At 43.3% G+C, this 21,123-nt stretch overlaps 1 protein-coding gene across 4 annotated transcripts in view; it reads left to right on the plus strand.

Annotated features, from left to right (window-relative positions):
* Raf1 (Raf-1 proto-oncogene, serine/threonine kinase) overlaps positions 1-21,088 on the plus strand; it is a 55,680-nt gene extending 34,592 nt beyond the window's left edge. Inside the window, exons 3-18 of one of the 4 annotated variants that reach the window (XM_075983095.1) lie at positions 3,155-3,267; positions 5,428-5,530; positions 5,830-5,987; positions 7,362-7,460; positions 9,296-9,449; positions 9,960-10,019; positions 13,489-13,516; positions 13,624-13,751; positions 14,087-14,204; positions 16,622-16,706; positions 17,167-17,343; positions 17,876-17,922; positions 19,350-19,468; positions 19,709-19,840; positions 19,926-20,060; positions 20,228-20,422. In XM_075983095.1, the coding sequence (XP_075839210.1) occupies positions 3,155-3,267; positions 5,428-5,530; positions 5,830-5,987; positions 7,362-7,460; positions 9,296-9,449; positions 9,960-10,019; positions 13,489-13,516; positions 13,624-13,751; positions 14,087-14,204; positions 16,622-16,706; positions 17,167-17,343; positions 17,876-17,922; positions 19,350-19,468; positions 19,709-19,840; positions 19,926-20,060; positions 20,228-20,371 (1,800 nt within the window). In that variant the 3' untranslated portion in view covers positions 20,372-20,422. Of the gene's footprint in view, positions 1-3,154; positions 3,268-5,427; positions 5,531-5,829; positions 5,988-7,361; positions 7,461-9,295; positions 9,450-9,959; positions 10,020-13,488; positions 13,517-13,623; positions 13,752-14,086; positions 14,205-16,621; positions 16,707-17,166; positions 17,344-17,875; positions 17,923-19,349; positions 19,469-19,708; positions 19,841-19,925; positions 20,061-20,227 lie in introns of all 4 variants that reach the window. The other 3 variants (XM_075983096.1, XM_075983097.1, XM_075983099.1) reach the window with 3 other exon arrangements.
* Positions 21,089-21,123: the final 35 nt, after the last annotated feature.

Raw genomic sequence — 21,123 nt, forward strand, 5'->3', positions numbered from 1 at the left:
CATGCCTCACTATTGGCCATTCAGCTTTTAGAGCAGTAAGTGTTTTACGCAGGCACAGTAACGCAGCTTTACAGAGTTAAACAAACACAACATGGAAGAATGCAACACTTTGTATCGTTAAGCAAATATTCCACAGCATAAATGAATGTAATATATCTTATATTAATATTCCACAACATGGTTGTTTCCCACACATGGATGCAAAAATAAGTTCCTCTCTTGTCTTTTGTTAGTTGCATCATCTAGACAAGTTACCTAGTATTTGAGCCTCTCTTAACTTTTCCAGCCCAAGGAGCATACTTTTAAGAGTAGCTGACTCATTAGTGCAGCTAATAGTGTTTCTGAGTCATTTATTCATCTGGTAGTCCTTGGCAGCCTTTGTTGGAGCATAGCAGGTGGATGGGAGTTTGACATCTTCTGCAGCTTATGAAAAGCTTATAAAGGATGTTAGTTTCTTCTATTTCTTTGGCAAATATGAACCACCTTTCTTTGGGAAACCAGTGATGGAAGGTGTCTTTTGGCAGGCAGCACCCTCAGGCAGCCAGCACTCTCCCCATCCTAGGGTGGCTCCACACTTGGAAGCCAGGATTTCTCTCCATACAACTCAGTGAGACATCATTTAACTACTTACAGTGTGTATCCATGGGAGTAGGAGAAATAGACGGAGGATGTGTCTGCCTGAAATAATTTTAGAAGAATAATTAGCCTTTAAATGTTCCTTGTCATTTTGTTTTCTAAACATGCACATCTCTCTGGCTGCTGCCACTGCTTCTCATTGTTACTGGACAGGTGAGTGACCAGAGCTGAGAACTGCTGCCCTTACAACCACCTGACAGACAAGCATAGACACGGGTTCCTGGGCTGTATCCCAGAGTTCCGAAAACAGACTCTTTGGATGTGTTGGTACTGGAGGCTAGGGAATCTATTTCACAACCCCCTTGGCTGCTCCCATGCTGTCTGCATGTGAGAATGTTAGTGGAGTAGAGGACCGTTAAAGAGCTGTCTAGCTCAGAACCTGTGACTTCTAATACAGGTAATAAAATAACCTCACATCACTTTACAGTCTTGAAAGCCATGCTTGCAGCATAGGTGCAGGTCATGAGTCTGTCAGTGTGTGAGTTTAGCACTCTTTGCTGTTTTCTCCCCTCATGTCTTTATAGCTCAGATCTCTAGTGCAGGCATGTCTGCCTTGTTTTGCTGGACGTTAGTAAGATGCTGTAAGGGTAAGTAACTGTGAAAGTAGAGAGACAATAACAGTTCTGCTATGTCCATCACCTGGCTTACCCTTAGCTGATCATAGCAGTTCTATATGTCTGTTTCCACCCACACCTTTTCATTTGTTTTGATACAAACCCCAGATAACATGTGCCTGAACTAGTTTGGTATGTGCAAGAAACTTTTTCTTTAGGCAGGGTCTAACACTGCAGTCCATGCTGAGCTTAAACTCAAAATAACTATCTGCTTCAGTCTCTTGAATATTGGAAATAGATACAAGCCACCATGCCAGCTATAAGGAACCTAAAAGATGTTAATGGTATTTATTTTTAAATAGGCAACAAGATTTATAAGGACTGGGTGACCTCTGCCCCTGTCTAGCTCCCCAGTTCTTCCCCCTCGTATTCCTGTGATAAAGAGAATCCATTAACCTGGAGAATCAGTTGGACTCTTCCACAGCCAAGGAGGAACTCTTACAGCTTGGAAGAACCTTTTGCTTTCCTCTGACATAATCGGTCATTTAGGAGAATTTCCTCCCTGATCTCTGTTACACCTGGATTATCTGTCCTATACCTTCAGACTTGGTTGTAGTTCTCCTTACTATCCTATCTGTACTCTTCGAAGACTGGTGACTGGTCAGCTAAATCCCTGTTAGTGGTCGGCAATATAAAAATAAGGCCATTTGAAAAACTTAAACACGAGTTGTCATTGTTTAGGTTCTGTCTCGCTCCTTCCTACTAGTTTCGTCTCTACTTTGTGTTCAGATGTTGTGGTCTGTTTTGAGGTCAGACATCCTTGCTTTGCTTCTTAAGACAGCACTATCTGAAATCAGCTAGAAAGAGAATGGCCAAGTAGGGCTGAGATTGCTTCCGACCTGGTTATACAGTTAGCCAGGGTATGGGGCCATGCAGTTAGTTCAGAGCCACTTCAAATTGTCCTGCTCTTCTTGCTGGCTCTGCTGACTCGACCTACTTTTTTTTTAAAAAAATTAATTTCCTAGGCTTTGAAGCTAAAATATCTAAACCCTTTAAGAGATTATTCAATATTTTAATGCTGTAGGTACAAGTACTTTGCATTGCGGCTCCAGGTAGCAACGAAGCTTCTGAAGTGTGGATTAGGGCACTGTGTGGGGCACATACTGCCCAGTCTGTCTGGTGCATATTGGTGTCTGTCACTAAAGCCAAGCAGGAGCTCTGCTCTTCTATTTCCTACTCATCTCACTACCTTGAAATTTGTTAGGAAGATCAGCTTTCCATTTGTTGAACGTAGGCAAGATTTTATTATAGAGCGTTATCTCACATTTGTTTCCCTTCTGCTGATGCTCATGCTCCTGTGTACACTTGCAAGTGAAGGTAGTTAGAGATGTTACACCGCCCCCCAACACTTAATTAAAATTTATTTTGTGTGTGTGTTGTGTCCATGTGTGCATATGCCTGTCCCATGGTGTAGTTGTGGAGGTCAGAGGATGAGTAATTCTGGGAATCTGTATCTTCTTCCGCCATATTGGTCCCAGGAATGGAACTTCGGTTGTCAGGCTTGGCAACAAGTGTCTTTCCCTGCTGAGTCATCTCACTGGCCCTCAAATACCAACTCTGTTGTTAATAGCAAGACATACATCTTTCCAAGTCATACAATGTAATAAACATGAATTGGTTTCCCCACTTTTAAAATAGTCTTATTCTTTGTATTGTTCTAATAAAAGTATTTTCCTTTAGTTAACGTGTCATGGACAACTGTTCCGGGGATAATAATACAGGGGATGCATTATATGCCCCAGGCTGATGGTCTGTGTGCACTTGCTTGCACTCACTGCTGGATACCATTGCAAATAGTATGTCATAAATCTATACCATTTTACAGATGGGTGTGTGTATTTCAGTGCTCATCCTTGCAAGTGGCTTCATAGCCTGTGTTGGTACTAAAAGTTATCTTTTTGTAGGTCAATGTGCGCAATGGAATGAGCTTGCACGACTGCCTTATGAAAGCTCTCAAAGTGAGAGGCCTGCAGCCGGAGTGTTGTGCAGTGTTCAGACTTCTTCAGGAACACAAAGGGTAAGAGTGCAAATCAGTCAGCACCTTTCAAAACAGTAAGGATTTCATAGCCTCAAATAATTTGTTTCACAAATGCTTTGTATTAGATTCCCAGGGATTATTAGTGTATGTGTATACTTTAGTTTTTAAAATATCAATTCAAAAAATTTGCTGCTGAGAACTTGATATTATTGCCTGGACATTGTCTTGCAAACTATAATGCACAGGACATGCTAGTAGCATGCTCAGTGATGGAAGCAGAATTGTTAGAAGGCATATTTTTGAGTGAAAGAATGTTCCTAGTATTTGCCACACTGAGTGGGTACTCTGAAAATGTTTGCATTGTTTTTTATAGTTAAGCTGGAGGGATGGCTTATTAATAGTGCTTGCTGCTCTTGCAGAGTACTCGGGGACAGTTCCCAGTACTCAAATCAGGTGCTTCACAACTGATTGGAGCTTCAGTTCCAGGGGAGCTGATGCCCTTTTCTGGCCTCCAGGAGTACCTTCACACACATGGTGCATATACATGCACTCAGAGACACACCAAATATACATATTTTTTTCTTTTTAAAGAATACTATCTTTGACCTGAAGAAATACCCCAGTCAATATAGTGCTTTCTTTGCCATCTGGTTGCCAGAATTAACATAAAACCTTGGGTATTGGTGTGCCCTTGTAACCTCAGCACCTATTGGCAGAGACAGGCAGTTAGGTCCCTGAAGCTTGATGACCAACTTACCCTAGTTGTTGAGCTCCAGACTGGTGAGAGAACTTGTCTTAAAAAAACAAGGTAGATGGAACTTGAAGGATAACATCTCAGGTGACCTTGCTACATATACCACTCACTGCAGTCCTATAGAGATGTTCTTGTCATTCATTCTTTGTCAGCCAAACCTGGGGAAACCTTTGACTTTGACCTCTTTGGGAAGCAGTGCTGCTGTTATTAATCTCCTACTTGTTTTCTTTGTAGTTCTGAGTTCTCCAGCTGGAGAGCTTATCCTCCACCTGTCTCTTTCTCTGCTTAGTCAGCAGTTAATTTTCTGATCTTCAACACGTCATCACCTTTAGCTGCCTTTATTCCCACATTGGTCCCCAAGCTGATCCATAGACTTCCTTTTATGTCTAGGGAGATTCTGAGACAGGGGCTTGGTCCACTCTTCTCCAAAGCTGTGTGACTGGGAACTGATCTCAGTTTTCTTCAGGACAGATAGCTCCTACTGCCTGTGCAGAGTGGGGCTGCCTTCCTGGTCTTCCTTAGGACACAGCAGTACTCTAGACAGATACCATCTCCCTACCTTAAGGAACAGATTGTTGCCTGTTGGGTAACCAGAAGAGTGGCTTGTTGGCTTCTGGCAGGTGATAAAGGGGTTTGAGTGATGTTATGTGTGTTACATTCCTTCTTAACTGGGAATGTTCATTTTCTACAAATGGGAGATTAACTGAACAAGACAGGTTTTCCTTAAATTGCTATGATGTCCTATCTGCTTGTTCTGGGCAAAGAAACAGCGTTGTCAGTTAATTTTAAAGACCATTTTGTCTATAGCTTTTATTTTTATAAATTCTACAAACAACTTTGAGTTAGTAACTAATGGAAAGGGCATCTCTGTTTGCATTATGTTCATGCACATTCAGATTGAAGTGGCTGTTGAACACTAAACTTGAGCACTGGAAGCTGGGTGGTGGTAGCACACACCTTTTATCCCAGCACTTGGTAGGCAGAGGCAGGTGTATCTCTGAGTTGAAGGCCAGCCTGGTATCCAGAGCTAGTTCTTGGACATGCTCCAAAGCTAAGGATAAACCCTGACTCGGGAAACAAAAACAAACAAAAACCAAACTGTACTGTAGTGACTGTACCTCACTTTATGGGATCTTGGGATTTTAGTAGGATTTTAATATTACAGTCCCTTTAAAGACATAGTTACCCTTATCATGAGCTTGTTTTATATCATTGTTCAAAGGGTTGTTCTAAGAGTGTAAATTTTGGAGTCCAACAGACTTGGATTCCAACAGGCCTGTCACTCTGTGAGCAGTGTCTCTTCAGGGCCCCAGTTGGCTTATTTTTAGGGTGGGACCAAAGCACCTGCCAGGTGTGCTTAGACAACATGCAGTAAACAGTAGACCTGCTCTATGTCCTGAGCCTTATCTGCTGTTCCCTCATATTATGCTTTGGATAATTTTTAGTAAGAAAGCACGCTTAGATTGGAACACCGATGCTGCCTCTCTGATTGGAGAAGAACTGCAAGTGGATTTCTTGGATCATGTTCCACTCACAACTCACAACTTTGTAAGTTTCAGTGCCATCTTTCTCTGCCATTTTGTCTCTTGGCTGTGCATGGTTGACATTTCCCAGAAGCACTAGACATGTGCATAGTTACTTGCTTTCAGTTCTCCCTATGTGGTCGTGTACAGTGGGCAGTTTAGAGTCCATTAACAGAGGTCCCTTTGCCTTCCGTTTCTGAATTTGACAGTGTTGGAAGTATGATTCTTCAGAGACTCTTGTGAGGCCAGTGGAGAAAGCACCTTGTTGGTTCTTGACTTGTGTTATTGTAATTCTGTAATTCTGTACCTGCTTTCTTGTCACAGGCGCGGAAAACGTTCCTAAAGCTTGCATTCTGTGATATCTGTCAAAAGTTCCTGCTAAATGGATTTCGATGTCAGACTTGTGGCTACAAGTTTCATGAGCACTGTAGCACCAAAGTACCTACTATGTGTGTGGACTGGAGTAATATCAGACAGCTTTTGTAAGGCATTTGTTTTTGTTTTTTTCCTTGTAAAAATTCAGGGTCAGGCACAGAAATGCTTTTGATGATGCTCATTATACATTTTTATTGATAAGTCTGAGTTTTAGGTTTGTTAAATAATTCTGTGATCCAGAAACTATCTACTTTAGAAGCACCATAGTTCTAAAATTAGCTAGTTTTAGTGGGGCACCCTAGCTGTAAAACAGGTAGGGAGCTGGCAGATGACTCAGTTGGTGAAGTGTTTACTTTAAGCGTGAGGCTTGAGTCTGATCCAGCACTGACATAAAAGCTGGGCCCACACCGTGTGTGTAATCTCAGACTTGGGAAGGTGGAGACAGGGCTGTCCTTGAGACTTTGCTGGCCAGCTAGTCTAGCTGAGCTGATACCACAAACAGGTAGGACCCATTATCTGTCAAATAGTTACTGACAGGAATTTGTCAAGGAGAAGAACACAGGGACATGGAAATCAAAGGGCTTTTTTTTTTCCCCCTCAACTGGGTTGTGAGCTGTCCCAAGAAAGCAGAAAGTAGAGCTCTTGCTATTTCCTTTCCCTTACACAGGGAGCAATGTATTTGCACCTCAGACAGTCTGGATATAAAAAAATTGAGTCTTTGGGGCTGAAGAGATGGCTCAGTGGTTAAGAGCATTGCCTGGTCTTCCAAAGGTCCTGAGTTCAATTCCCAGCAACCACACAATGGCTCACAACCATCTGTAATGAGGTCTGGTGCCCTCTTCAGGCATGCACGCAGTCAGAATATTGTACGCATAATAAATAAACAAACAAACAAACAAACAAATAAATAGTATTTAAAAGTATTTATTTAAATCTTTTTGTTAGGAGGTAAACTAGGTACCAATATATATTTCACAGAGAAAAAATGGTTTAAATAATTGCAAATTTAAGTTAAGATTACACTTATTAAAGCCTTTTAAAAACTTGTGTTGAGAGTACAGAGTTTCACCCTTTTTGGAGCATGTTAGAAAAATGAGAGGAACATCGTCTTCACTCACAATGGGAAGGAACTGTTTAGCTCCCACAGAAGTCACTGTTGGTTCTCAGAGAATTTGAGTAGCAGAAAGGCATGTGCTTGTATTGCACTATCACTTAGGAGAACATTACTCTGATATAGCTGGGCAGCAACAGACTTTTCTAGATATGCATCCTAGCAGGACACGTGTTCATTGGCCATTTGCTGTCACTCAGTCTGTAGTCTAGTCCTTTGTGTTGGTAGTCTCTTCCAACATGGGTCTAAAGCACTTGAGGAACATGAAAAAAGAGGTTGGGTTGTAGTTCTGAGTTTTTAGGCAAGGGGCTGGTTTCTCTTAGAGAGGACAAAATCTGTAAACCAGTCTTTCCATGTTTCTTTCATTCAGGCTGTTTCCAAATTCCACTGTTGGTGATAGTGGAGTACCAGCATTACCTTCTTTGACAATGCGCCGGATGCGAGAGTCTGTTTCCCGGATGCCTGCTAGGTAATGTTTTACTTGGCACTCTTTTGGAAAATTACATTGGGTGGAGTGAGTTGGGAGCCTAAATACAAAGAAGTCCCTCTTGATGTCCTGGTGTCTGCAGACCCCTTGCTGCCTCTGTGGAACATCAAGTGGAGACCTTTCTCTCTGTGGTTCCATGGAACTTACATTCTGAAAAGTGATTTTGACTGTAGGCCCTTCTGTTACAACACAACCTCAGTCTCACACTATATTTCTGAAAAGCTTGAGATCCTGCCTTCTTCCATTTGTGGGGAATTGAGCATTTAGGGAAAGGGCTCCAAAATGAGTATAGTGACTAAGAAGAACACCAGACTTTACTTTTTTTTTCGTCTTTTTTTTAATCTTTATGGTTTATTTATTGTGTATATAGTATTCTGTCTGTATGCATGCCTGCAGGCTAGAAAAGGGCACCAGACCTCATTACAGATGGTTGTGAGCTACCATGTGGTTGCTGGGAATTGAACTCAGGACCTTTAGAAGAGCAGGCAGTGCTCTTAACCACTGAGCCATCTCTTCAGCCCCAGACTTTACTTCTAAAATGTTTACCATGGCCTACAATCCAGGTAGATAGAAATAAATCCCTTTTCTGTTATGCGTTTGAGTTTGCATTTAACTTGTGATTGCTGTTTTCTAGCTTTAACATTCAGAGTTCAGTGGAGTACACATCTTACTTAGTGACACCCAAGAATTTAGAACCTAAAATCAAATTACATTTTTATCTAAAATATCTGACTTTTAACTTATATGTGATCAGCTAGCATTTAATGACCCCTGTAAAACTACTATGGAAATAATTAAAGGCAGTATCTTAGGACAAGGAATTTGTACTGAAATGCGTTTGTGTCTGACTTGGATGAATTCTTTTTGGTAATTTGAAAACTACATTTAAGTAAGAAAAAAAAATTACTTACCTTGAAGATAAGAAGAAACTAGATTCTGAAAGCCTAAATGCAGAATTCCTAGTGCAAGGTGGCATTCAGTGAGGGAATAACTCTCTTTAAGCAAGGCCAGGCACACTCAGGGCGATATGGCCATAGACAGAACTGAATCTTTTAGAAAAGCCAGTCTTTATCCCTTGAGTTCATATGAGTATGACCTGAACAAACCTTAAATTAAGTTTACAGAACAGATGTTTTACTTTGTTTTGTTGGAGTTGGGGTGGAGTTCAGGGCCTCATCTAAGGCTTGTGCCATGCAGTGGAGTTACACATTAGTCACAGAAGCTGTTACTTGTTTCAAGATACTGGAGTTCAGACCTGGAGCCTTACATAGGCTAGGGAGACATTCCTTCTACCACTGAGCTGACATTCCATCCCTCATCCCATACTTGCTAATGTGTGTTCTGGGCTGGAACTGTCATTTCATAGGTCAGGGTTGTAGATCTAAGATGGAATACACACTTTGTTGTGTGCTGGCCACAGAGAGAAATTCTCAGTCCTATTTTTTTCTTCAATTAAATTGGGCAGAGACCAGTTAGCATCAGGTAGTAGTTTAGCAAATACTTAGCTGTTCTTAGAGACGTAAAGCTCTGAAGTATTCTGAAGAGTAACTTAGCACCAAGGAGAATTTATATGATGGATTCCCCTTTTCACAGGTGATGACAAGCATGTTTATTTTTCATTTTTAAAAATTTGCACACAAAAAGAACCCAGGCAGAGTTTTTAAATAGTGCATACTGAATGAGTGAAACATTGCATCACAGATTATATGGGTCAGGTTTGCCTTTAAGGGCCTTAATGAGGTAGGCAGTTGAAAAGACTTTGCCAGTGTGGAGGCCTGAGTGCCATTCATGAGACTCTCTTTCTTCTCCATGCCTAGTTCCCAGCACAGATACTCCACACCTCATGCCTTTACTTTCAACACCTCCAGCCCTTCCTCTGAAGGTTCCCTCTCCCAGAGGCAGAGGTCAACGTCCACTCCCAATGTCCACATGGTCAGCACCACCTTGCCTGTGGACAGCAGGATGATTGAGGTAATAGGGCCCCTTGGGGATGGTGATGAACAGCAGTAGTTAACATTGGGAGCACAGAATATGGATTTCAAAGCTGCTCAGGAATATTGCAGTATTTTCTCAGGCCCTTGAACTTATTTTTAAATCTGGTACATCCATAGACTGACTTCATAACAAGGCTAGTGTATCATTCCAGTGGGGAAACAAAAGTCCACGCTAACCATTGTGCTCTGTGTCCCAGCTCTGGATGTGAGTTCTTTGAGCTGGTATAGATAGATACATGCAGAGCAGCTTCATGTGATGAGGGTGTTGTAAAACTAACAGGTGCTCTAGAGGACTAGGTAAAGTAGGAGCTCTAGGAGCTAAGTGCAAGTGCGACATTGCCAGTCGGTGTTCGCAGACTGCCTTCTCTTTTCTTGTTTGTTCTCTTTGTTTGGTTTGCTTTCTAGCTCATCTTTAAAATCGACTGACTACACTTTAAATGCTTCCTTTGTTCTTTATTCTTCTTTATTTCTCATTGCTTTGGACTAGAATAACAGCCTGAATGCCTCTCCCAGGCCGTGCTCCAGACGGTTTTGTCTGAGGGGAAGAGTAGGTATTTTCTACATGCCTTTGCTTCTTGGGTTTAATAGGACAGACTGTCAGATGGTAGGCTATCATGGGAGACAATAGATACGTTCCTTTATAGTGCTACTCAGACTCTCGCCATGCTTTCTTTCTTTTCTATAGAGTATTTATGAGTAAAACAAACACTATACGAGTTGCTACTGCTAGGTAAATTTCTCAGGGTAGATTCTCGAAGGCAAGGGCATTGAAATAGTTTTTAAAAAGTCAGTTGTCTCTAAAGACAATGGACTGATAGTAATACAGCATCTGTACTGAGTTCAGACATTAGAAACCAAAGCATCTCACCCATTTGGTTGATGTGACCTAGAAAAGCCTAACAGAAAGTCTGGCATCCTGGCACATGCCTAGAATTCCAGTACTCTGGAAGACCTTATTCAGGACCAGTCTGGGCTACACAGTGCAATCATGTTTCAAAATCAAATTAAAAAGACACAGCAGACATGATCATGTAACTATGCTTTCTTGTTTTTTTGCAAAAATTTGTTCCTTGACACCTGCCATATTAGGTGCAATTTCTCTGTAGTTACAGATCACCTTTAACCTTTTGTCTTGCTCAGTGTAAGTTATGGGCTTTATCATAATGATTGGTCCTACATATTTAAATACAATTATAAAGTAGCCATTTTCTTTGTTTTGTTCCCGTATAAATTGTTATACACTCAAAGTGAAAATTCTCCAATTTCTAACATAAGTAGCACAAGTATGTTAATTCTGTTTGTGTCTCAAAAGAAAATTTGATTCTTGGCCTCTTTTTCCTCCCTTTTTGGTGTTTTTATTTTTGTTTTCCAAGACAGATTTTTCTCTGTGTAGCAGTTCTAGCTGTCCTGGAACTCACATTGTAGACCAGGCTGGCCTCGAACTCTCAGAGATCCACCTGCCTCTGCTTCCCAAGTGCCGAGTTAAAGGCGTGTGCCACCATGTCTGGCTTTTCTTTCTTTCCTTTTTCTTTCTTTCCCTTTTTTCTTTCCTTTTTCTTTTCTTTCCTCTCTCTTTCCTTTCCTTTCTTTTCCTCTCTCTCTTTCCTTTCTTTACTCTCTCTTTCCTCCCCTCCCCTCCTTTCCTTTCCTCTCTTTTCTTTCTTTTTCCAATAACACAATTCAGTATTTTAGACTGAATGATGTTGTTTGGCTTACACCAGTTGTAGTACTTAAATCTAGGAACACACAAAAAATTATCATGGGATTATGTGATCCAATTATAGTAATTACCACAAAATAAAATACACGGTAGAGGGAAGAAAAGGTAAGAGACATTAAGAAAAACTATCCTGCTGTGCTCTGGAATATAATTCTAATCAATAAAAATAACAGAAGAGGTCTGGGTGGTGGTGGTGGTGCACTTCTTTAATCCCAGCACTTGGGGGGCAGACACAGGTGGATCTCTGTGAGTTCGAGGCCAGCTTGATCTACAAAGTGAGTTCTAGGACAGTCAGAGGTGCACAAAACCTTGTCTTGGAAAACAAAAACAACAAACCAAACCAAAAAAAAAAAAAAAAAAACCAAACAAACAAATAACCCCAACCAACCCAGAAGAGATTGTTTGAATGACCAATGTTTCTCCCACTGGCTGCTATCCTGTTATACTTATTTATACAGTTACCCAGGCTTTTCCACCTTTCCCTCACAGACACATATCATCAGCCCTAGTTTGAGTTGTAGGGTGAACATCTGTATTTGTGTGTGTGGAGGCCAGAGGTTGATAGCAGTTATCTTCCACAATTGCCTTTCCATTCTGTGTTTTGAAATAGGCTCTCTCATTGAACCTGGAGCTTGCTGGTTAGGCTAGCATGGCCAGTCAATGAACCTCCAGGATCCTCTTGTCCCCAGTGCAGGGGTCATAAGCATGTGCCACTACTCTGCTTACATGGCAAGCCCTTCAGCAACCAAGACCTCTTCTGAGGTCCAAGGATCCAGATTCTTAAGCACCTCTGTGGATGTTTTACAGACAGGCCAGGCTCATGAATCAGAACTAGGTTTTACTCTACATTGTTAAAGATACTTGAATAGGATGGCTGAAACAGGTCCGGTGTGTGTGTGTGTGTGTGTAAGGGGGGGGGGGAGGGAAGGAGAGAGAGAGAATACAGTAGTTTGGTTTGTTGCTTTTTTACTCTTGAAAAGGTATCTTTAAAAGTCAGGCATGGTGGCACATGCCTGTAATCACAGCACTAACAAGGCTGAGGCAGAAGAATGGCAAGTTCAGGGCCAGTCTGTGCTATACAATGAGACTATATCAAAAACAAATGAACAAATAATATGGCTGGAGTGATGGCCCCGCAGTTAAGAGCATTTGTTCTTCAGAAGATCTTGGTTCAGGTACCAGCATCCACACGCAGTCTGACTGCTGTCTATAACTTCAGTTCCAGAGGATGTAACATCCTCTTCTGGCCATCAAGGGAACTGCACAAATATGGTTTGCACACATACATGCAAGCAAAACACCCATACACATAAAATGAAAAAAAAAAGCCTTAAAAAATGAATGGAAACATTTTAGTAGTAGCTTCATGGAACAAATATCTTGTTTGTTGTGGTATTACAAAGAGAAATGCAGATGACTTTCTAGAAAGACACTTTCTGAAGTGAAGTGATGAGGGTCAAGTGAGATATATATTCCACCCTCAAGGAAAATTAAAATTTAGAAATGTCTCATAGAGGGCTGTATAGATAGTTGGAGAGTTAAGAGTACTTGCTGCTCCTGAGGACCCAAGTTCAAGTCCAAGCACATGTCAGGAAGGGCATAGCTGCCTATAACTCCAGCTCCAGGGGATCCCACACTCGTCTTTTGGCCCCTATAGGCACTTGCATTCTTACATAAACACAAATCAAGAATAAGATCTTAAATGTCCAGTGGAGGTAGGTTTGAAGTAGTATCTTACTTATGCTAAAGGAGCTGAGTCTGAGATCTATGTGATGGTCATTTCTGCCACCATGGAGTCTCCTTTCCTGTCCATTTGGGTTTTTAAGGTGTAAACACACGATTCAGGCTCTGGGGTTCATGTCTTTTCCAGTTCCTATAACTTAGGCTTTCAAGTAGTACTTACCTGTGTTGAATCCAGCTTTGATCCATTTTATCCTTACTCCTACTGAAGTAAAAACGAGCCTGTTACTGGGTCTCTGTCTCTGAGTAAGCCTCAGTAGAGCAGGATCCTGAGTCTGTGCAGGAGATGCCAGTTGACAGTAACTTTCCAGAAGGTTTGTTTCTGAGTAACGATGTGGTTTGCATGAAAAGTTAAACTCACTTCACGTAGTATTTAATAGAAAACAATCTTGGAAAAATAAGTTTGGGGTACTAGGTAAACCAGGAAGTTAGGAGTATAGAAGTATACTTTATATTTTAGAGGGTTAATTAATAAGTGCTTTGTTCCTACGCCCTCTCCCCCTAAGAAAAAAGGCCTTTTCTAGTGTATCTGATCAGCTTTTATTTTCTGTTTCAGGATGCAATTCGAAGTCACAGTGAATCAGGTACTTTACCCTAGTCATGTAGTGATCAGTAATGGGCTTTTTCTCTCTATGCTGTGATCTTCTGTTGGCTTATCTACGTGCGGATTCTGTTTGTCTTGTCTATTAAGCCTCACCTTCAGCCCTGTCCAGCAGCCCCAACAACCTGAGTCCAACAGGCTGGTCACAACCCAAAACCCCTGTACCAGCACAAAGAGAACGGGCACCAGGATCTGGGACCCAGGAAAAAAACAAAATTGTGAGTATGGCCAATAATACCTCCTGCCCTTCAGGGTTCAGTAAAGATAAACTCTTGGAAATCAGAATGCACTTAACATATTTAGGGGTGGGAACCTAATAAAATATATTGAAGGAAAATGACTGCCAGTATCCCCTGGCGTGTTCACATTCTGTAGGTTGCCATTTGGCTACAGCTCAATAAACTGGCATCTCCTCAAGGACAGAATTGTAGCTACAGTGACAGTGTCCATCTTTAAAGGACAGACGGGGGTGGGATGACCCTTCCTTTGATAGTCCTGCTCCCAGCAGGCTGTTGGCATTCTGTGGGTTGTGAATGATCTCCACTTGTTTCAGAGGCCTCGTGGACAGAGAGATTCAAGCTATTACTGGGAAATAGAAGCCAGTGAGGTGATGCTGTCCACTCGGATTGGGTCAGGCTCCTTTGGCACTGTGTACAAGGGCAAGTGGCACGGTGAGTTTGGGACCTATTTCCAGCTTCAGGGATCTAGCGGTCAGGTTTCAGCAGAGAGGGCTAGGGCCTTCCTGGTTCACAGTGGCCTTCTCTATGGGGATTTGATCACACCTGTCAATCAAATCAATTCTGAAATGTCACAGCATTCTAACCTTCCTTTAGTGTGTATAATAAAGTTCTAATGATGCTGAGAAACCAGTGACCAAATATTAGCCCTGTAGTCAGGTAGGTGTCATTGCTGCTATTTCTTCTAACTAAGCCAGTTCTGCTCTGGGACATGCTTCTTCACTGAGCAGGTGTTTGCTGCTTTGGTGGAGCACCCTAGACACCAGCAGCTGAAGGGACCTTAAAACGGGTACAAAGAGCAGGAGCTGCCAGCGTGCTCCTGCATGTTTACATTCTGTAAGTTGCCACGGCCATGCAGGAATCTCCCTTCCTCAGCCACTAGGACCTGCCACTAGGGCACACGTGGCTTAGGGTCTGTGTGCTTGCTGGACAGGTGACTTCAGCACTGCACCTTCTCTACTCAGATAAGCTGCATCTTATCCAGCAGCCTGTGTAGTCAGAGACTGCGGGTTCATTTCCCGGCTGCCCAAACCCGAATAATCACACAAAAACTATTATTAATTACAATACTGTTTGGCTGATGGCTCCGGCGTATTTTTAGCTAGCTCTTGTATCTTAAATTACCCCATTTTTATTAATCTGTGCATCACCATGAGGTTGTGGCCCATCGCTAAGGTACTGGTCTGGTGTCCTCCTTCAGGCAACTACATGGTGTCTGACTCTGCCTTCTTTCTCTTATCTTTCTGTTCTGATTTCCTGGCTGGCTTTACTCTGCTAAGCCATTGGTCCAAAAAGCTTTATTCCTCAACCAATAAAAGCAACACATACATACACAGAAGGACTTTCCACATCAAGCCTGTCTTTGGTGCTGGGCAATGCCAGTTACCAGGTCAGCTATAGATGATAAAGCTGTAACTCACAAGAAGTCAGACTGAAGCCTCATGGGAACCTGTCTAGAACAGACTGCCTCAAGACCACATTCCTCAGGTTGAGGATCTATCCATCACCAGGGTGCTCTCAGCTGACTCAGACTTTGATTGTTGGTGCCTTGGTTACCTTGACTTTTTTTTTGAGACAAGATCTTGGTATATGTGGCTTAGGCTGGCCACCTACCTCAGTTTTCAAAGTGAACAGACTTATAAATATTAGAGCTGGGTGGTGATGGCACATGCCTTTAATCCCAGCACAAAGGAGGCTGAGGCAGGCAGATCTCTATGAGTTTGAGGCCAGCCTGGTCTACAGGAGCTAGTTCCAAGGAAACCCTATATCGAAAAGTCAAAAAAAAAAAAACCCACAAAGTTGAGGTCCTAACTAGGAGGTAGTGGTACACTCCTTTAATCCCAGCACTTAGGAGGAAGAGGCAGGTGAATTTCTGTGTTCAAGGCTAGTCTGGTCTACAGAGTGAGTTCTAGGATAGCTGGGACTACACAGAAATGCTGCCTCTAAAGTCCTTAAAGGGTTTCAAGAAATTTTGTTATTCTCGTTAATATATCTAATATATAAAACATATTTGAATGTGATTTACAACTATCCCTGGAAGTATGTTGTCTCCTGGGTGTTTCTGAAACTGTAGGGAGGTTGCCTGGATTGCTGCCTTGGTGGTTGTCAGTATTCAAGTGAGACACTAGTATGGACCCACCCAGCTTCCTGCCCTTCCTGGCTCCAGCATATTTTTCTTCCTCTTCTTTTTTTTAAAATTTGGCCCTGGACATGAGACTAACTTACTGACCTCTACTCTACTTCCTCTGAGAATGAGTTTTAACAGTCAGGTGTGTGTGCAGGCTGTGACACAGCAAGGGTTCAGTACTCCCATTGCTCCTTCTGGCAAAGGACCCTCTCTGAGCTCGCTCAAGGGCCTGCTTCCTTGTCAGTTTGTACTTGGTGTGCCACTCATAGCCCTGGCATTGAGTTCATCCTCATAAACTTAAGGCTGTAGAGCTATCCCATATGGCTCCCAGCATCATGTGGATGGAAGCTCCTTGAAGGCCTTTGTGGCCCAGTGTGAGATGAATAGCCATGATTAGCTGGGAGATTTGTTCTACCTGCAGACACATATGTTCCTTGAAAAGTGCTTCCCTATATTCCTTAGAAATAAGGACTTTTTTTTTTTTTTTGAAAGAGCTTGCCATCAAAGCATGAGGATCCAATTTCAATCCCCAGCACTTAGATAAAAATTCAGCTGTGGTTATATTGTCGTGTCATCTCAGTGAGGTAGAAAGGGGCTCACTAGGGGCTGACCCTAGTCTAGTCCTGGGTCCTAGTGTCAAATAAAATAAAATAAGGTAAATCCTAATGTATTTGAAAAATATAGTCTATTTACTGAGTGTAACTAACTACAAATTAATTTGCAGGAGATGTTGCAGTAAAGATCCTAAAGGTGGTTGACCCAACCCCAGAGCAGCTCCAGGCCTTCAGGAACGAGGTGGCTGTCTTGCGGTGAGCCCACCCCTAGAAGCAGCAGGGTTGGGTAGGGCCGGGTTGTGCAGGTCAGCACCTGCTGTGGGTTCTGAGGGAATGCTCCTTTAAGGAGGAGGGAACTCCTTCCAGCATCATGTGCTGGAAGCCAGAAGAGCCCTATGCATGGACACACCTCATCTCTGTAATCAATACTCAACAGTCCAGCTGTGTGGGGTTTGGCGTGTGGTAGGGGAATTGTTTTTCCAGGCATCTTTTTATAGCTAGTCTGCTTTGCTCTGGAGCCCAAGCCCTAGCTAGCCCTAGTTACTGAATCACTCTTAGGTTTGTAGGGATGATCTGGACAGGGGTGGATTCCACAGATGAGGGGTCCTGTGCAGAGAGCAGCCTCTGTAGGCAAGGCCAGCATGGAGGTGAAGGCTGGGCTTCAGCTGACTGCAGGCAGTGCTCATAGTTGTGCTTTCCCTGCTTCTTCCCCCAGCAAAACACGGCATGTTAATATCCTGCTGTTCATGGGGTACATGACAAAGGACAACCTGGCCATTGTGACCCAGTGGTGTGAAGGCAGCAGTCTCTATAAACATCTGCATGTCCAGGAGACCAAATTCCAGATGTTCCAGCTAATTGACATTGCCCGACAGACAGCTCAGGGAATGGAGTAAGTAGACAGTTTGGTGAGTCCTTGTGGGAGCTGAACTGAGTGGCACCTGGGTGGGCTCTTCGACACTGGATGATGCACGGGAAGCTCCCATTCCTCATCAGCCAGGCCTAGCCACTGTTTGTAGGAACCTTGGGCCCAGGCCAACAGGAACGCCCTCTGCTCACCAGTACTTCTGTCAATTAAAAAATAGTGTATATTTGTGTGGGTCTGTGTGTAGATGTGTGCACGCGTGCCAGTACTCAGGAGCTGGAGTCATTCATGAGCTGCCTGATGTGGGTGCTGGGACGTCTTTGGATGAAATGTGTGGTAAAAATTATGGCATCTTCCCTATTTTTTTGTTTGCAAACCCTATCCAAGTTGCAGTATGCAGGGCGAATTGCTACCCAGTTAGCTGATGGGCAGTGAGGCTTGAGTGAAACTGTCAGTGCATTTACACTGTCTGTACCCTTTCTATAGGTGACAGGCTTGGGCTGGGAAGACAGGCTCCTGGGTGCCTAATAGTTAACTGATTGATTTTTCTCCCTCACAGCTATTTGCATGCAAAGAACATCATCCACAGAGACATGAAATCCAACAGTATCCTTTGGTATCAAGTTCTCAGCTTAGGGACCCAAAGGATCCCTTTTCTCATATATGGTTCACAGTGCTTGGGGAAAGCTTCTTAAAGGAAAACACATGGGCCTACTGCAGCCTCCAGTGACTGTATCCACAAGACTTCCTTAAAGTCTTTTTTTCCCCAACAGTGATCTGGAAACAATTCCTTTTAGAGTGGAGATACAAAACTTAAACTCGGTGAATTATACAAAATCTTCTTGAGATACTGCTGTACATACAGAAGAGAAAGTAACTACAAGCCAGATTTTCAAGATTTTGGATTTATTTCCCATCCTCTTATGCACTGCTAGGATGTTACCAGCAAGTCCAAAGTGGTTGCTGCCTCTTGCTCAGCCATTCATACAGTAGATCAATGTGGTATTTGGTGGAAGACACAGATATGAAGATCCTTTCAAACTAAGTTATGACACAGGGCAGGAGAGCTAAAACATCCTTGTGGTAAAACTGTAAAGGTATATTATTGGTCTTGCCATCTGAAAGCAAATTGTTTCTAGTGGTTCTTGGACAGGTACCAAGAAAATGCTAGATCAATAGCTGCACATCATGTACCAAGAAGTGTGTTAACTGAAATAAAGACACCACACCTTGTATAGTAACTCTATAAAATTCCAGGGATGTGACTTTGTTTTTTGGCTATTTTCCCTGGCAAAGGCCAACTCTGAAAGCTTTTATGTAGTCTTTCCAACCATAACAGCCCTCACTGCAGTCAGGGAACCATTGTGAGAACTCTGGCAATTGGGATAGTAGATCTGCTCTCATTATACATTCTGGGACTGGAACTACTATGACTACTTTAGTAAAAAACTCCACTAATCTCCTGACCTCCGCAACCTGGAATCGGTGTCAATTCAGATTGTTTCCTTTTCTCCACTGTTCAAGATCTGAAATTGCTACATGTTGTCCTGGAATGTACACGAGTCAGCCTAGAGTCCACTGTTAGAAACCGTATTCCTTGTTCCTCATACCAACTGTGCACCTTTTATGCTGTGAGACGGTACATGGTGTGGCAGTGTTAAGCTCAGCTGTGCTGAATGTCTGTGCTGGATTAGTGGCCATGGCCACTTTGTTACACTTTCCTGAAGTAAGATTTTTGTTTTTTTAGCAGCTAGGCAATGCTCTAAGATACTAGCACAGATGTAAGGTTTGAACTCCCATGGACCAGCAGGTCACAAAGTTAGACCAAAATGACCATTACCCATATGTGAGCTGATGGAAGTCACAGGTAGACCAGTTCCAGCAGGTATTTGGTGCTGAGTGCGAGTGCCACATGTAGGTGAAGTCTGGGGTCCTGCCTTCTGGAAGATAACTAATTTCAGAATTTGATTTAGTAGCGAGGTGAAGGAGGTAGAATGAATGCTAAACTGTCAGTCTCCTTAACAAGCATTGAGATATATTTCTCCATGAAGGCCTCACGGTGAAAATTGGAGATTTTGGTTTGGCAACAGTGAAGTCACGCTGGAGTGGTTCTCAACAGGTTGAACAGCCCACTGGCTCTGTACTGTGGATGGTGAGGAAGCTGGCCCCACACAACTTCCTGAGTATGATGCATGTGCTGGCCCAGAGCTGGGTGCATACCAGTTTTGGGAATTTGGTTGATCCCTGGTATCAGCAACAGAGGCCAGAGCCCGGGGGTTTAATCTTTGGGGAAGAGCTACCCTGAGCTAAGGCCTGGACTCCTTCTGACTAGTTGGCTCCTGAATGTCTCTGGAGCCCATCACCCAGGTACTAACATACTTTGTCCTCATAGGCTCCAGAGGTAATCCGAATGCAGGATAACAACCCGTTCAGCTTCCAGTCTGACGTCTACTCCTATGGCATTGTGCTGTATGAGCTCATGACCGGGGAGCTTCCCTACTCGCACATCAACAACCGAGATCAGGTGATCTGAACAGGGCCTGGCAAAGCAGCGAGGGGCTGTGAGTTTCAGTGTTCAAACGAGTTTGCTCAACTGTTTCCTTCTTTAGATCATTTTCATGGTGGGCCGTGGATATGCTTCCCCAGATCTTAGCAGGCTCTACAAGAACTGCCCCAAGGCAATGAAGAGGTTGGTGGCGGACTGTGTGAAGAAAGTAAAAGAAGAGAGACCTCTGTTTCCCCAGGTTAGCTCAGTAGTTCAAATATGATTGTATTCTGAGCATGCAGATGTGGTGGGGAGTGGACCTTCTGTGTTCCACAAGCTCTTGTGTGCTTTGGACACTTGACTGAAAGGTATGGCTGGGGAGATACCAAGTCCATCTAACCCGAGCACACTGGGGCCTTGTTTCAGATCCTGTCTTCCATTGAGCTGCTTCAGCACTCTCTGCCGAAAATCAACAGGAGTGCCTCTGAGCCCTCTCTGCATCGGGCAGCCCACACGGAGGACATCAATGCTTGCACGCTGACCACATCGCCGAGGCTACCGGTCTTCTAGCTGATGTAGCTGTCCTTAGGCCACCAGGGGAAGAAGAGTCAGCAGGCACCACCACTTTGTTTCCTTGGGGGCAGAATGCATGTTTTCAGAGAAGCTGCTGCTAAGGACCTAGACTACTCACAGGGCCTTAACTTCATGTTGCCTTCTTTTCTACCCCTCCTGCCCTGGGAAAGGAAGCTGTCCACCATGCTAGCCTGCTCTGATCCAGAGGTATACAAGTCAGCTGAGTATTTTTAGGGCAAGAAAATGGCCTTGGAGAGAAGTCAAAGTGGCTCGCACTCTGGCTGCTGCAGGGACAGTCGGGAACTTGGCTTGCTGAGCCCATCTGCTGCAGGGCACAGACAGTGGTGCAGTGCCAGTGCCAGTTTTGCACATGGAGTCCTGGCCACCTGGGGGAGCCTGCTTTGGTACTACAGAACTTCACTTTGTGAATCGTGTCTAAGGTGTTCTGTGTGGACGGCTTTCCAAGAGCGGTGCTCCACCTTCGGGTAGCCTCCCACACGCTGAATCTGTCTTCCAGGAGCTGCCCCTATGGGGTGGGCTGCAGCCCAGCCTATCTCTAGTCACATCCTTGTCTGTAAGAAAGCCAGGAATACAGGTTTTCTTAATGATTTGGGGTCTTAATTTTGTTTTTATTGCGCCTGACAAGATACAGTTATCTGATGGTTCCTCAATTATGTTATTTTAATAAAATAAATTAAATTTAGGTTTAATGGCTACTGACTCCTTCAAAAGTAATACTGATTTCACAG

Source organism: Microtus pennsylvanicus, chromosome 8 (genome assembly GCF_037038515.1).
Source record: "Microtus pennsylvanicus isolate mMicPen1 chromosome 8, mMicPen1.hap1, whole genome shotgun sequence".
Lineage (NCBI taxonomy): Eukaryota > Metazoa > Chordata > Mammalia > Rodentia > Cricetidae > Microtus > Microtus pennsylvanicus.